This window comes from Desmodus rotundus, chromosome 9 (genome assembly GCF_022682495.2).
Source record: "Desmodus rotundus isolate HL8 chromosome 9, HLdesRot8A.1, whole genome shotgun sequence".
NCBI classification, from domain to species: Eukaryota; Metazoa; Chordata; class Mammalia; order Chiroptera; family Phyllostomidae; genus Desmodus; species Desmodus rotundus.
Window position 1 is genome coordinate 89786746 of NC_071395.1, and position 16140 is coordinate 89802885.

At 54.7% G+C, this 16140-nt stretch overlaps 1 protein-coding gene across 1 annotated transcript in view; it reads left to right on the forward strand.

The window, feature by feature from the left end:
• The window catches only part of SCN4A (sodium voltage-gated channel alpha subunit 4), a 43545-nt gene continuing 27405 nt past the window's right edge, over positions 1–16140 (forward strand). Inside the window, exons 1-5 of the mRNA XM_053911858.1 lie at positions 1–49; positions 14504–15131; positions 15222–15339; positions 15496–15586; positions 15892–16020. Coding sequence (XP_053767833.1) covers positions 14859–15131; positions 15222–15339; positions 15496–15586; positions 15892–16020 — 611 coding nt within the window. The 5' untranslated portion in view covers positions 1–49; positions 14504–14858. The remainder of the gene's footprint in view (positions 50–14503; positions 15132–15221; positions 15340–15495; positions 15587–15891; positions 16021–16140) is intronic.

Here is a 16140-nt window from a genome sequence, read left to right on the forward strand (position 1 = left end):
CCTCAGCCCGAGGTGGGCATGACAGCAAGCACTCTGCTCCCATCCAACAGTGAGTACTGCGCCCCTCTGCACCCCTCCTGGGCCGGGCACCCCAAGGGCAGGCCACCCCGAGGGGCAGGGCACCCTGGCCCCAAGCCCAGCCTGGCTCCAAGGAAGTCACCACTTTGTTCTGGGCACCGCTGTCCTGCCCACACCGGGCCCCGCTCTTCGGCTGCCCCTGCCGAATGAACGAAGCTCCTGGTGCCTTGACCCTTGGCCCCCAAACTTGTCTCTCTCTACCCTGTCATCTGCTCTCTGTGCCCCGGCCTGGTTGGCTGTCCTGCTCTCAGCAAGGGTCCTCACCCGGTCACAGATGGCCCGGTGGCTAAGGCTTGGCTCTGGACGGGCGTGGGGTGACCCAAGGGACAGAGGCTGGGTTTCTTCAGGAGATGAGAGTGGAGGAGCCAAAGTAATGTCTGCGCTCAGCCTGTTTGCCGCGTGAAGGCAGGGGTGTGGGGGGAGGAGAGCGGAGGAGGCTGGTGGGGGGTGGCGGGCGGCTCCTTTGCTCTGCCGAAACAGGAATCTGTGAGATGCCAGCAGAGGACACTTCTCAGGCTGCGCCGCCCGCCAGGCTCAGCCCGCCACCCTGCCTCTCCACCCGCTCGGGGCACAGTTGGGCTCCTTTCCTGGAGAAGTCAAAGCCGGGAAGGGGTGGGGGCCAAAGGAGGGGCCAGAAAGGTGGTGGAGAGGGGAAAAAGATGGGGCCGGCCCGAGGGGACTCTGGGGGACTCAGGAAGAGACTCAGGGCCAAGGTGGGGGCAGGAGCCCAGGGTAGGGGTGCTGTGCGAGGGCGGAGTGTGGCCCCCTCTCTCCTCTCTGCTGGCAGAGCTGGGTGTCCAGGACACTGGGAGGGTGGGCAATGGCTAGCTCGGAGAAGGAGGGCTGGTCTGAGCAGAGCTGGGGGATGGTGGGATGGCCATCCAAGGCCTGTGGAGCTGAGGGGCTGTGGTGTGTGGGGGCTGTTGCTTACCAGATGGGGGGCATTTGTTCAAAAGATTGGGCAGTCCTGTCTCCAGGGCCCTGAGGGTCAGGTGGAGGCTGCCTGGGGCTTTCCAAGAATGCCTGCGCCCCTTCCCAGTCCACTGGGTTAAATACTGTGTCTGCTGCCCTTCCGCCCCTGCTGGGGGCATGGGGTCAGGGCAGGGGGCCAGGTCAAAGTGAGGGCTCACAGAGCCCCACTATGGGGAGGTGGCCCTCTAGGTGGGGACTGGACATGTCCCCCTCCCATGCATCCCACCTGCAGCAGGGACTTACACAGAAATAAATCACCCCAGGGCCTGGGAAGGTTAGAGCCCAAAGGAGCCTTGAAGGCCATTTAATTCAACCCCTAAGAAGGAACCAGCCTGGGAGAAGAGCTACAGACAAGCTTCCGGGCCAGGTCTGTCTAGACTGGAGAGAAGGGGCCCACAGAGAGGTGGGTGGAGCCAGGGGTGGGCATTGTTTCCTCTCATCTGTGACCAAGGCTGTGACTGTTCCCTGAGGCCCTGGACTAAACTAAGGAGGGCCTGGGAGTGCAGCGCTGGGGTTGGAGGCAGAAGGGGCTGGTTCTCCCAGGACCCTCCCGATTCCCCTGGCCACACTCTGTGTGGCACTGGTGTGGACAGTTGTGGCCATTGCACTGGTATTAGAAGCCACAACACCGGTGGGTGACAACACAGGGGCCTAGACGTGACCCAAGGCTTCACCCACATCTTCATCCCAGGCATCTCTCAAGAGATTGTCTGGAACTTCAGCAGGGTTTGAAGAAGCTAATTAAGGGTCCTTCCTAGGTGGCCCTATCCCAGCCCGACCCTGCTTGTCATTTCTGGTTGGGAACCTGCATGGGGTAGGGGGTCAGGACTCTCCCAGCTCTAGGCTGGCCTGAGTGCCATGGCTGCCCCTCATCTGTCGTTGCCAGGGTTTCTGTACCCTGACCCCAGGCCCAGGCCAAGGGGAAGCCCTGAGCCAGATGCTGAAGGCGGAGCTCTTGGCCAGAGTTGGAGGTGGTCCTGACAAGGTCCCTGCCTTTGGGGGCAACTCTGGCCACCAGAACAGAGAAAAGTGTAGGTAATCACAGAGAGGGGTAGAGGCTTCGGGGGGCAGGTGTGGTCAGAGAGGAGAGACGGGATTGGGCTTTACAGAGAGGAGTGGAAAGAATCTCTCCAGGTGACAGGAGAGGGATGCATCGAAGAAAAATTAAAAACCTGAGACTGGGGGCCTCAGAGAGGAGGTAGGGAGACAGGAGGGGCCAGGGGAGGGTGGTGTCAACACCCACAGCACAGGTCATACAAACCTTAGGCCTCTTGACTCCTCCTACCAGGAGGGCTCAGGCCAGAGGGTCCTGTCACTTACCTGAGGCTCACGCTAGTGAGTGGCAGGGCTCTGTCCACAGTGGCCAAGGCCACTGCTCCCCAGGGAGGAGCTCACCCTTGTACAAGCTGGGTGGGGGCAGAGCTCGTCACTGAGACCCCGGGGGTGGGGGGTGGGCAGCAGGTTCTCATGCATAATCCTAGGGTTGTGTGTCCCCAGCTTTGCAGAGGCGGGGACAGGCCAGGGCTCCATTAGAAGGTGCTTACAGGGCTGGGGATCCACCTCCATTGCCGCTGCCCCAGGCCTTTCATGTGCTCTGGCCCCCAGTCTGCCTCATCAGCAACAGCTATTTTTATTCCCTGCGGTTTTCAGTCAACAGCCCTTGGGTGGAGGGGGGTGTGGGGACTGGGGGGATGGGCCAGCAAGAGGAGCAGGAGGGGCTTCAGGAACCCAGGGCTCTGCCAATGGCAGGGCAGGCTGCCCCTCTCCTCGCAGGACCCCTAGCTGAGACAGAAAGTGCAGAAGTCGCTGGCCCCACTCTGTTTCTAACTGGTTTGTGAGCCCCCACCAGACAGGACCTGGAAGGGCCTGCGGGTGATAAAGCATGGTGGTTAGGAGCCAAGACCTCTTCTCATGAGAGTGGCGAGTTGGGCTTCCAGCCCTAGTTTACTATGTGAATAACCCCTGGGGGCGTTTACTTACCTGCTCTGCACCTCAGTTTCCTCATCTGTGAAATGGAGTGATAACAATGGGTGAGAATTAAGTGAGCTCAGGACTCCTGAGGTGCCCAGAACAGGGCACAGTGAGTGGCCCTCCCCACGGCAGTGTTAACCTGTAGTTTACCTGTCTCGGCCCTCACCAGGCTGCGATTGCAACGCATGCCTCCCGGTTGTGGGGTGACCGATGGGGAAGGAGCTGCAAAAATACGGGGCTGCCTGGCAGGAAGCAGGGCGACCGTATCCCTGCTGAGCTGGGAGGGTGTATTTTTCAGGTGAGGGAGGTCCTTTCATGGAAGGGCTGCAGAGCTTCTCCCCCAGGCCCGGGCCCGGGGGCAAGGTTTGCTGTCATCGCCGAGCGTCACGAAGCCCAGACAGCGTGGTACAGTCCCTCGGGCTCTTGTTTTAGTAAGGCCTGCCAGTGGCCCTCGATTTTTTTGAGGCTTGTAAGTTCTCTGTCGGCCTAATTTTTGGAGAAGGATCTTTTACCAGGGCAGCTGGTGAGAAAACATCCCTGGAGCAGTTTCTGGGCTTGAGTAAAGTTCTCTGAGCGAGTGGCAGCCAGCGTGTGGCTGGGTGGAGGTCATAGGCCTGGTTCCTCAGGCAGCTAGAGGGTCGCTCCTCCTGGTGCTGGTGCCCATGACCCCAACCCTTAGGGCTTGGCTAGGGCCTGGGGCCTGAGCTCAAAGCCCACCCTACGCAGGTGGTTAAGGGTTGATGGAGGAACTAGGGAGACAGGCCAGCCCTGGGATTCCCCAGGCTCAGGATCAGTTCTGCAGAGTCCTCTTCTTGGCCTCTTGGTGGACTCAAGGCAGGAAAAGGTCCTGTCAGCTGTGGTGTGGGAGGGGCAAGAGTGCGGGGCAGAGAGAGAAGAGAGCAGAGGCTGGCATCTGGGGGGTAACACAGGTAGGAGCAGGTGTGGGGGGCCGGGGTGGAGGGACGCCACCCTGCGTGCAAGGCATGATCTACCTAAGGGCCGTGCTGTGGCCCTAGATGTGCGTGTAGGAGAGAGTGTGCACGCACAGGTTTGAGGGGGCATCCTGGGAGCCTGGGTCATCATGCTTGGCAGCTCCTTAGAAAGCACTGAACCAACAGAGGCTAGGAAGCCCCAGGCCTAAACCAACCAGCCTCCTACCCTTTGGAGCAGCTGGAAAATGACTCACAGAAGCAAGGAGTGTGTGTGTGTATGTGTGCACAAGTGGGCTGCAGAGGGAGTTGGGAGTATATGGGGGTTGATTAGTGCAAATAAAAACCAAACCTTGAGGAAGACCTTTTATCAAAGTGTTGACCTGTAGGCCTCACCACCCACAGCTCCCAACATGAGGTTCCCCGGGGCCTGAGCCTGGTCCTGCCAGGGCCTGCCAGACCCCCACCCCAACCCATGCCTTTCGGGGCCTTGGCCCAAGGGCTCTAGTCTGTCCTTTGCAAGGAACAGACAGGGGAGGATCAGACCACCCTAGGGGGGCACCGTGGATGGGACCTCAACCTGGGTGTGCCCTGCACTGGGGGAGGGCAGCCGTGCTCAGCCCAGTTCTCCAAAGGGCTAGAGGGAGGCAGTGTTTGCAGTAGCAGGCATGTGGGTTTGGCATCAAAGAGCTGCATTTGAATCCTTCCTGTGCCACTTGTTAGCTGGGATGATGAATCCGAAGCACTTGGAACAGTGCCTGGCACACAGTAAGCACCAAATGAACATACCCATGACTGCTGTTCATCAAGAAATATTTCTTAGGCCTCCAGTTCATGGGCCTGTGCATGTTAGCACGGTAGTGCTGAGGTTTGGGAACTGGAGGGACCAACCCCTCAACCTCAAGTAGACTCTTTCCCAAGCTGAGTGAGGCTTGAAATTCTGTATTTTGAGATGAGATAAAGTCTTCTGATTTAAGGCTCAGTCTTGGAAGGAGAAGCTCACTCTTGGGCCTTTGCTTCTGGGGAGAAAAGACTTCCAGGCCCCACAGATGAGCTGAGAGGGGTTAGCCGGAAGTGGTCATAGCTCACAAAACTCAAACACGGACCATTTGTGGGTTTTTATTTCATCAAGCCCCTCGCCAACCAGAAGCACTCTGGATTGAGGGGAAGGGTGAGGTTTGGGAGGAGGAAGGAAGCACGTTGGAGAAAAACTAACCAATGTTCTTAAAGAGTCTTTGGGAGCTGGCAGAGCAGAGGGCTGATAGTGGGGGAAGGGGCTGCCAATATACCCCGAATAGCAAGCCAACCTTGGCATACAGTGGGTACAAAATAAATGTTGCCACCACTGTCATTCTTACCCCTTACGGAGGACAAATCATCAGGCTGGAATCAGGTGCCTAAAAAAGGGGACTTGTTTTGGCCCAGTGAGGGTCACATACAAAACGCAATCAGCATCAGCCCACCCCTCACCAGGGGCACCTCATGTGACCCTGATTGTTCCCAGAATTCTCAGGGCTCCTGGGAGTCCGGAGGTTTCTGTGCTACACTCCAGGCTTTGGGCCACACTCCAAGGCCTCTTGGAGCCAACTTCCTCTGCAGAGAGTGTTAGACCAGGAGGGCGGCCACCCAAGCGACTTCCTCCAGGCCCTTGGCCTGTGAAGGCCAAGGCCCTAAATGCTGACAGGGAAACAACACAGCTACTTCCCCATCCCCACCCCTTGCTTACTCCTGCCCTTGCTGAGAAAACGCTGTGACTTGAGGTTTACAACTAGGGGGACATGGGATCCATTTTGTATTCTTGGAGTGAGGCCATAGCAGGAATGTGGGAATTTGGGAAGTAGGCCACCCGGATGCCGGATGCTGTCTTTGGCCAGGACAGAAAGAGTCTGGACCTGTTTCAATCTCCCAGAAAGTTCTGAGTCTGAGGCCCCACTGCAGGTGAAGCTGGAGGGGTCTTACTGTCCACATACAGCTCTGGGAAATTTTGCTCCCAATCTGCAGAGAAACCAAACAGCCAGACTCTGGTGGGTGACCAGAAGCTTTCCTGAAGATGAGGAGCATGCTTGGTTGGCAGGAAGGGTGGGAACTGGGGCCTGAGCAAGGCAACAAGCTACCTTTGCATCCTCAGGGCTAAGCCCTAGAGGACAGCGTGGAGGGGCAGGTCACATCCATTTTCCACCTTCAGGAGAGTTTCTCACAGCAGCTTTTACATCCTAGGCTGGAGTGGGGCATGGCTGAGGCCTCTTGGGGGATTTCAGGCTGATGCAGTGCAGCTAGGTGGGTTTCTGGATGCTTGAAGGCCCCTCCTTGAAAGCATATGTGTTCTAGGAGAGAATATTCTAGAAGCATATGTCTGCAGGAAGGAGAGGAGTGGTGGTGTCTGTCCTGAGTCTTGTTTAGCCAATAATTTGGGATAATCAAGGTCACAGACACCCAACCGCGAGGGACGACCTTGAACTGAGAGGGAAAAATCAAGATCTAACAGGCCTGCACAAAAGATTGCAGGTGAAGAAGCACAGCGGACAAAGGGAACTTCAGTAGAGGTAGATGTAAAATCCTGCCCCAGGTTTATATTAGCCTTGCACTCTGCAACATTACTATAATCATTATTAGTTCCAGGAGTTTTCTGTTGATTTTTTCAGATTTTTTACATAGGCAATCATGTCACCTGCAAACAAAGACAGTTTTACTTCTTCCTTCCCAATCAGTATACCTTTTATTTGCTTTTCTTGTCTTATTGCATCAGCTAGGACTTCCAGTATGATTTTGAAAAGGAGTGGTGAGAGGTGACATCTTTGCCTTGTTCCTGACTTTAGTGGCAAAGTTTCTAGTTTCTCACCATTAAGTACTATGTTAGCTGTAGATTTTTTGTAAATGTTGTTTATCAGGTTAAGGAAGTTTCCCTCTATTCCTGGTTTGCTGAGGGTTTTTATCATGAATGCATGCTGGATTTTTTCAAGTGCTTTTTTCCCCTGCATCTATTAATATAATCATGTGTTTTTTCTTCTTTAGCCTATTGAGGTGATGGATTACATCAATTCATGTTCTAACATTCAACCTGTTTTTCATACTTGGGATAAATCCCACTTGGTTGCAGTGTATTCTTTTTATACACTCTTAGATTCTATTTGCAAATATTTTTTGAGGTCCACCTGGATTTAAAAGAGAAAAATCAATGGTACAATCACAGGATGGGGAAGATCTAATTTGACCACAGTTCATGGGGCAAAATTCCAGGGCTGATTGCAAACTCCACCTCGTGAGTGGGTTGCTGAAGAAGCAAATGCCATAACGGGATGAATGAATACAAAGGGTGCCCAGGCCTGGGAGAGAAGGCCTCTGTCTGTGGTCGGCCTATGTCTGGAGTCGTGTGTTCCAGTCTGGCAGCCCCACAGAGAAAGAGACAATGCTGGGCTGGACCAGCTCCAGAGAAGAGCTGCCTCACCCTCCAGCGTCCTCACCCTCAGCTCCCTGCTTGAGGACAGCTGGCTCTGCCTGGCTCCCCCACTCCCAGCCCTTCCTCCCCAACCTGTCCCTGTCTGCTTACCACCTCCAGGCCCCCAAGATGGCCTGACTTTACCCACCACTTCTACCCAAATTTCCATTTTGACAAAGTTTCCAGTGGGGCTTCTCACTTACTAAATGGGCTCTGGCCCTGGCACCCAGGGAGCTGGGTTTTAATTTTGGCTGGGCCTCTCATTTATCACTCTCTAAAATTATCTTATTTGCTTTCCTATTTGTTATCTGCCTCCTCCCTCTGGAATGCACGCTCAGTGAGGACAGGGACTTTGCCACTGCTATATCCCTGGCTCCTAGAATGGAGTCTGGCACAGGGCAGATGCTCAGGAAATGTTTGCTGAATGAATAAATGCGTGATCTAAGGAGAGTTAGTGCCTCTCTGGGCCTCAGTTTCCCCATCTTTAAAATGAGGGAGTTGGACTTGTGGATCTCTTGGGTCCTTGCAACTCCAACATTCTTAAATTCAGTAGGAATACGTTGCCTGGAGCCCCCCGGAAGCCTTTAGTTGCCACATCTGAGGCTCGGGGCCAAGGTTGGAGTCTAACATTTGGCTGTAAAAGGAGGGTTCGAACTATGCTGTTGGCTCCTTTTACTCCAGGCTGTGGCTGGAGGAGCCACATGGAGATCTGCCAGCGTGACACCCAGTCCATGATGTGGGGCATCATCATGTTGACCCTGCCAGGAAGTTAGTGTGCATAAGGCCCAGGTGTCCCTCCATTCCTCCACTAGTGTCCAACACAGCTTGTCCCATCTATGCTAAAAACATTGCAAGGGTGGGCAGAAGGCACATGCAGGCTGGTCCACCTCTTCCAGGGGCTCTCCAAGGGTGCAGGGTGAAGTACAGACTCCCAGGCCTGTCATTCCAGGTGCTGGTCCAGCTTTCCAACCTACCTCCCCCAAATTCCTACACAAGGGCTGACACAGTGTACTTCCCTATATCCCGCCTCTGTCTTTGCTCTTACTGTTCCCTTTCCCTGGAGTGCCCTTCCCTTCCATTTCCCTGTATTCATAACCCACTCATCTTTGAGGCTGAAATGAAGTCACATCTTTCCTTCCCCAACCTGGAAGTGACCATGAACACCATAGTATACTTGAACTCACATAGTACACGCTTCAGAGTGGGCTTCATGTTCTCCTCACATCATAGTTATGCGTGCCCGTGTCTGCCTTCTCCCCAGCTGTCAGCTCTCAGAAGGCAGGATGCCCAGCTGGGATGTCTTTGTGTCCTACTCGGGGCTAGCTCAGCTTCTGGCTTTTGAACAGGATGGATGGAGAGATGGGTGGATGGAGTATATCAGAATCCATTTTATCCCTGGAATGGTCTATATCCAAGACCTCATCCACTCATTCTTTCAGCAAACACATACTGAGTGCCTACTGTGTGCACAGTGCTGGGACCGGCCATGGTGACTTAGACACGCGGTTCCTGCCCTCTTAGCATTTCAGTCTAGTGGAAGAGACAGACAAATAAATCAGTCAAATAAACAAGTGATTACCAATTATAGGAGACTTTTTTTTTTTTATGCCAAGGAACATATAGGGGACTATGCTAGATACTAGAGGAGGAGAAAACTTCTTGGAGAAGAGACATATGAGTGTAGACCAAGGGTGAGAAGGGACAGTAATGTGAAGAGGGAGGGCATGAGCACTCCGGGGAGAGAAAAGGCTCAAAGGCACGTATGTTCCCAGTGGTCAAGGAGCTGGAAAGGTCAGGGGCCTGGGGCAGAGTGAGCAGGGAGGAGAGATCAGGAGACAAGGTGAAGAGGTATGCAGGGGCTGGATCATCATACATTTAGGTTTTATTCTAAGTATAACAGGAAGTTACTGGAGAAATTTAAGCAGGAGAAACATGATTTGTTTCTTATTTTTAAAAGATCATCGGGCCCTGGCCGGGTAGCTCAGTTGGTTAGAGTGTTGTCTTGATACCCCAAAGTTGGAGGTTCGATCCTCAGTCAGGGCACATGCAAGAATCAACCAATGAATGCATGATTAAGTAGAACAACAAATTGATGTGTTCTTTTTTCCTCTCTCTCTCTCCCTTTACCTCTCTCTGAAATCAATAAATAAAAACAAATTTAAAGAGAAGATCATTGGCTGCTTAATGGGACTGGTTTGGAGGGGGCAGGACAAAAGCAGTTAGCAGGAAACAGGTTAATGCAAGAAATTACTGTGATATAGAGCAGGAGAAAAAGTGAGGTCAGGGATATTTTTTGAGATGGTAGTGACAGAACTTTGGACAGATTGGATGTAGAAGGCGAAGAAAAAAAGAGAATTCAGAGAGACACCCCAGTTTTTGACTTGAGCAACCAGATGGGTAGTGGTGCCATTTCCTGGGTTGAGGAAGACTGTGGGTGGAACAGACTGTGGGAGGAACAAAAATGTGTCGCTCCAGACACTGTAGGTTGGGATGCCTGTTAGCTCCACAGATGGAAGGGTCTAGTAGCCAGGGTTCAAAGGAGAAGTTCATCATATTCCTGTAACACTATTCACAGCCATAGGCATGATACCTTCCAGACCCAGACTAGGTCTTGAGAAACTTTAGGAAGAGCAAAGCAGTCAGTTGAGAAGCAACAGCCAGAGAGGCGGGAGGGAGCCATGGGTGTGCTGTCCTGGAGGCTGAGAGAACGGAGCATTCCAGAGGGGGCTGCAGCCAACTGGGTTGAATGCTTCTGAGAGGCTGAGGGAGGTGAAGACAGAAACGTGTTCAGCAGACTTGGCAACAGGGAGGGTGCTAGTGACTTGTTTCAGTTGAGTTGGGGGAATGGAAGCCAGGTTGGAATGGCTTGGGGAGCGAACGAAAGGTAAGGAAGTAAAGACAGCTGGTGCAGATACTTTCCAAGAAGTTGGTTTGTGAAGAGGAACAGAAAAATAGGGCAATAGATGAAGGGAGGTGTGAGGCCAGGAGGGTGGTTTCTGTCACGGCCGCCGTTATTTTGAAGAGGGGAGAGGCTGATGGTGGTAGAAAGAAGACAGCTGGAGAATAAGGTCCTCGGGAAAGGACTATGGGTGGGGGCCTGAGCCCAAGGGGAAGCCTGGCCTTTGGATGGAGGAAGAGGGGGCGGGGCGGTGAAGAGGGCTGTGTCCCCTTGGCAGTGCGTGATGGCCCCTGGGCTCTCAGTGAAGCCTGGAGGCAAAGTCACCAGCTGGGAGCGCCGTGGGGTGGAGTGCGGGAGGTTTAAGGAAAGAATGCAAGGCATGAAGTAGTTTTTCCCAAAAAGTGGAAAAGTGAGGCTACCAGAGAAACCGGCACTTACAGGGCATGATGGGGGGCAAACCTGGAGTTTGTAGGTGTGAAGTCAGTGCGAAGCCAGCCAGGTCCTTCCTTTGCTCGAGAGACATCCAGCCGCCCAGGGGCTGACTCAGGACAGCAGTGCTGGGACTGGCTGGCTGGGGTGTCCCCAGGCGAGTGGGATGGAAGGAGAGGCAGCCAGATTCGAGGGTATTTTCTACGGTGGAATTATGATAATGACTCTTGAAATAAGGGCGGGTGAGGAGGGGCGTAGAGTCAGAGGGTCTGATGGAATGGGAGACAGTTCAGGGTCGAGGGCTAAAGGCTGGAAGAAGCCCAAGGATTACAGCAGCCAATGCCTGGGCTGAGCTCACAGGTAGGAGGTGGGGGAGGGGAGTGCTGGAAGAGGCCATATCAGAGGAGGTACAGCTTCTAGTTACAATTTAGGTTCAGGGTGTGCTTAAAAGAGAAAGGGGCTAAGGGGAAGTATTGTTGTAACTCATTCATTCTTTTGATAAACTTTTACTGACCATTAGGTACACTGCTGGCACAAACGAATGGTCCTCTCAGCCAAGGGTGCCCAGGGAGGGCTTCCTGGAAGCAGTGTTTTTTGTGTAGGTTAAGTCTGGAAGGACAAATTCAAGCTCTCCAGGGAAACAAAAAAGAGGAGTACTCCAGAAGGCAAACAGACCATAAGCAAAGGCACGAGTAGGAAGGGAAATACTGGGTTGGCCAAAAAGTCCATTATTTATCCTGTAAAATAAAAAACACATTTTTCCTTTTCACCAATAAGTTTATTGATTAGATATTTTGAGTATGTCAGCTGTCTTCCACTGTTGGCTTCTAGTGGGTAGAGGCCAGGGTGCTGCTAAATATCTTTCAATGCCTAAGGCAGCCCCACAGCAAAGAATTATTCAGCCAAAATGTCAATTATACCAAGAAACTGCACAAACCACTTTTGACACATTCGATCAGTCACAGCACCTTCTCTACACACTACACAAATCTTTGTTTGCGTTTCAGTTGTGTTTTTACCTTTTTGAAATAATAAAGCATAATATGCCAAAAGTGTTGCTTATTTCCTTCCATTTTCAATATTAAAATGGCTGCACAAAAATTTGCCAGTTTTGATAATTTTTTTTTAATGTACCCCAATATGACAGCTGTCACAATACAATCTAACAAAATCGTTTCGTCTGAAGTTAAAGACAACTCAGCACTACTAGAGCCATCAGTGAAAAAAAAACAAATGAACTTTTGGCCAACCCAATAGTTTGGGCCATTTGTATAAATGGAGGTAACCATTTATACAAAGCCAGAGAGTGGGAGGGTGTTGGTGGCAAGGTAGGGATCAGAACATAGAAGGCCTCAGGAAGGCCACACGGAGGAGAGTGGACACGCAATTAAGCAGTGGAAAGCCAATGAAGGATTAATCAAAGGGAGTGACAAGATCAGATTTGTCATTTTTGAAATGTGGATGGTGGGTTCGAGGGGAGCCCAGCGGTAGATAGGGAGGCAGGCGGGAGGTTATTTGAACAGAGCAGATGAGGGGTGATGAGGCAGCAACAGGAGGGAGCATCAGCAGGGCCTGGGAATGGACCAGGTTTACTCCCAGGGTGCTTCCAGCCACCAACCAAAGCTGTGCCTTCAGCTGGCCTGGCCAAGGGGGACACTTTCCCTCTCATATAACAAGACATCCAGAGGTGAAGTGGCTTCAGGGTTAGCGGAGGGAATAGGAGGAGAGGAATCGAGGTGAAGTGCAAGTTTTGAAGCGAAAGATGAGGAGTCTGTTTGGGGCCAGCTGGGTGACAGGAGAAGATGGTGTCAGGCTGGCGGTGCCATCTGTGGGTCTGGTGCCAATGTGTCAGGCACCAGATTCAGTGGTGACCCCAAACCTAGCCCACAGGGAGTGTGGGGGGGAGACAGACTCCAGCAGCCAACCATGGGAGGAGGTATGCAGTACCATTGGCCTAACAGCTGTGCAGGCTGTGGCTCGCATGGAAGGGAACGGTGGCTCGACAGGTGTGGGGCCACCAGGGAGGCGGGAACAGATGTGGTAGAGATCACAGAAAGGAGATGACACAGAGCGGGATGCAGAGGGGAGGTGCGTGCTGTGAACCGGGGCTGCAGACCAGGCCCTGGAGAAGCAGCATCTTCCAGGAGCAGGGAGGAGGAGCCCACAGAGCAGAGGGGGCGTGGCCAGAGGGGCAGCTGGGAAGCTCTCCACTGGGAGCCTATGGTGACTCCGTGAGTGTAGTGTCGAGTACTGGGGCCACAGCCAGTCAGTCCGACTCTGGTTGTCTGTCGTCCCACTTGGGCTCCCAGAGGACTGTGGCCAAGTGGGTCCTGTGAGCTGGGAGGGTGCCCAGCAGCTATGGGGTCCCTCCGGGCTGCCAGGTCAGCGTCTTCCGTATGGGCATGTATGTGGGGTAGGCGATGGCGGTGGAGGCGGGAAGATGTGTGCTAAGTGGCAGGGCACAAACTATGGGTACTGTGTGGGGGGTGGTTTCAGGCTGGGTGTGTGTTTGTGTGTGTGTGAATGTGTACTCATGCACCCACACTCCCACGCACACAATGGGGCCAAGGAGCAGCTGGGGGACAGGGTCAGCAGGAATGAGCAGAGTCATCCCTGTGGAAACACGACTCCCGACTGACTCCCGGGGTGATGATGGCAGGGAGCAGCTGGGAGCCAGACTGGGGGAGTGGCCAGCTCTGCCCAATGGCTCTGGCTGCTCCCTGGGCCGCCCTCCCCACCTGTTGACCAAGTGTGAGGAAGTGCCCGCCCTGGCTGGTGGTACACAGAGAGACCCTACAGGGTATGTAGGCCCACTGTGAGAAGGCTGCCACCCCAAGGGTAGCTCTGGGTAGCTCTGGGTGGCTCTGGGAGGGCTGTGTCTGTGGGGGCCCTGGGGTCCCCCCTGTACCTGCCTGCTGATGTGGGTCATCACCCAGAGCCTGGGAGAGAAGTGGCCCACTACCTCCCTTCCACAGGGAACAGGTTCAGGATGGCTGGGCAGAGGCCGGCAGAGGCCAGCAGAGGCCAAGGGACTGGCCCAGGAGACACAGTCCACACAGTGCCCACAGGCTTCTAAAGCTCCTGGTCGGTGCCCCTTTATCCACCAGTTCATGCAGGGACCACCAGCCAAACAGTCCCTGGGAGCTCTAGACCTGCCCCGTCCACTGAAACTGCCCATCTCCTTCTGCCCACGGCCTTTCGTGTGCGTCCTCCTCTTCCACGTCAGCATCTGCAGCACCCGCCCCCCCCCTCCCCACACACACACCCTGCGTCTTCCTGCTCCATCTCCCCTGCCTGCCCTGGGTTAGATCCCACAGGTTCCATGGGAGGGAGCTGGTGGGACCCTCTGCGGGGCCTACAGCCTTTCCTTCTTCCCTCTTGCAGCCCAACATCAAACTTCCTCAAAGCTCAGGGCAGGATGCTCTACATCCCCACATCTTTCCCTTTCTTCAGGCCAGGGACGGCAAACATGTGCCACATTCTCCTGCCTCATGCCTCTGGCAGACATCACTAATCAATCACATCAGACTCCAGACTTTGCATGGAGTCTGGCTACAATCTTGATGGTCTCTGCCCACATCTGTGGGCAGCCAATAGCAGCCAAGCCAAGCCAGCCCTCCAAGTGAAATCCATCTGCCATTCTTACTTAAGGCTGATCCCACCCAGACCTCATCTTAGCCCATTCTTTGTGCCCACCGGCACGTTTCACATCTGACTCCTTTCTGCCTCACGTTGTGGTAGAGGCCACATGGGCATAATAGCCTGTTGTGATTCTCTCTGTCCTTGTAGGCTGAAGCCACACGGTCCCCGGAGCTTGGGCCCAGGAGGCGTTTGAGGGCACTGGGCAGTTGACCCCAAGTCCCCAAGGCTGAAGAGGATCTGGTTGGTTTGCCATCAGTCTTGAGGGCAGCCAGCTTCCTGCTGGGGAGAATGTGGTGCAAGGCTCAGGGGTGATCCTCAGGGGCGTCTGGTACCTGTACAGCAGCAGTGTCCAGGCCTTGGAGGCACACTTCACAATCCCAACGGGGCCTGTGTGCCCCCCTCCCCAACCTGGGCAGGGTGGCCACCCAGCACTTGGGGGCTGCACGTTACAGCTGCCTGGGTTGCCCACCGTCCTCCTGGCTCCTGAGCCCAGGATGCAAGGATGGCCCGCCAGTCTCTGCCCACTGTGGTGCCTCTGGGCCCCCAGAGCCTGCGCCCCTTCACCCCAGAGTCCCTGGTAGCCATAGAACAGCGGATGGTGGAGGAGGAGGCCAGGCAGCAGAGGAACAAACAGATGGAGATCGAGGAGCCTGAACGGAAGCCACGAAGTGACCTGGAGGCTGGCAAGAGCCTGCCCCTTATCTATGGGGATCCCCCACCGGAGGTTATCGGCATCCCCTTGGAGGACCTGGACCCCTACTACAGTGACAAGAAGGTCCGGGTTTGGTAGGGTTTCCTCTACCTGTCTGTCCATCATCCATCTGTCTGCCTGTCCCCAGGCCTCATAGCTCTCTCCCTGCCTCAGACCTTCATCGTGCTCAACAAGGGCAAGGCCATCTTCCGCTTCTCCGCCACGCCCGCCCTCTACCTCCTGAGCCCCTTCAACATCATCAGACGCGGCGCTATCAAGGTGCTCATCCACTCATATCCTGCCCAAGTGGGGCGCGCGCAGGGGTGGGAGCAGCGGGGTGGGAGCAGCGGGGTGGGGATAGGGCTAAGCAAAACAGGGTGTTCTGGGCGAGAAGGCCCTCTGTCCGCCTCCCTCCCCACCTGCTCCCTCGCTTTCCTTGACCCCCCAACGCTGTTCAGCATGTTCATCATGATCACCATACTGACCAACTGCGTGTTCATGACCTTGAGCGAGCCGCCTCCCTGGTCCAAGAACGTGGAGTAAGTCTCCTTCCCGCCCCACCCCCGGCCTTCCCCACCCCCACCCCTGCTGGCCTGTCACACAGACCACCCCAGGTGTCTGCCCTCTGAGGATTGTGTCCCAGGGAGGGATACATGTGCTGTCCCTGTCTCCATGAACACCTTAAGCCCCAGGGTGGCACACACCGTCACTCTCACCAATGTCCTCAGCCCCAGCGTGGCATATTTCCTTCCTGCACCCCTCCCTCCTGGGAGGTCCATCATCGCCACCCATACCCCTGCCCAGGCATGACACGCCTGGGCCCGACTGGCCCTCTCCCCGCCAGGTACACCTTCACAGGGATCTACACCTTTGAATCCCTCATCAAGATGCTGGCCCGAGGCTTCTGCGTCGACAACTTCACATTCCTGCGGGACCCCTGGAACTGGCTGGACTTCTGCGTCATCGTGATGGCGTGAGCCGGGGCCCAGGGTGTCCTGAGGCTGAGGCTGAGGGAAGGGGAGGGGTGAGGGCCAGGCCTCGAGCTGACCCTCTCAGAGGGGTGGACTGCAGGGCCCTCGGGTCAGGGGTGCTG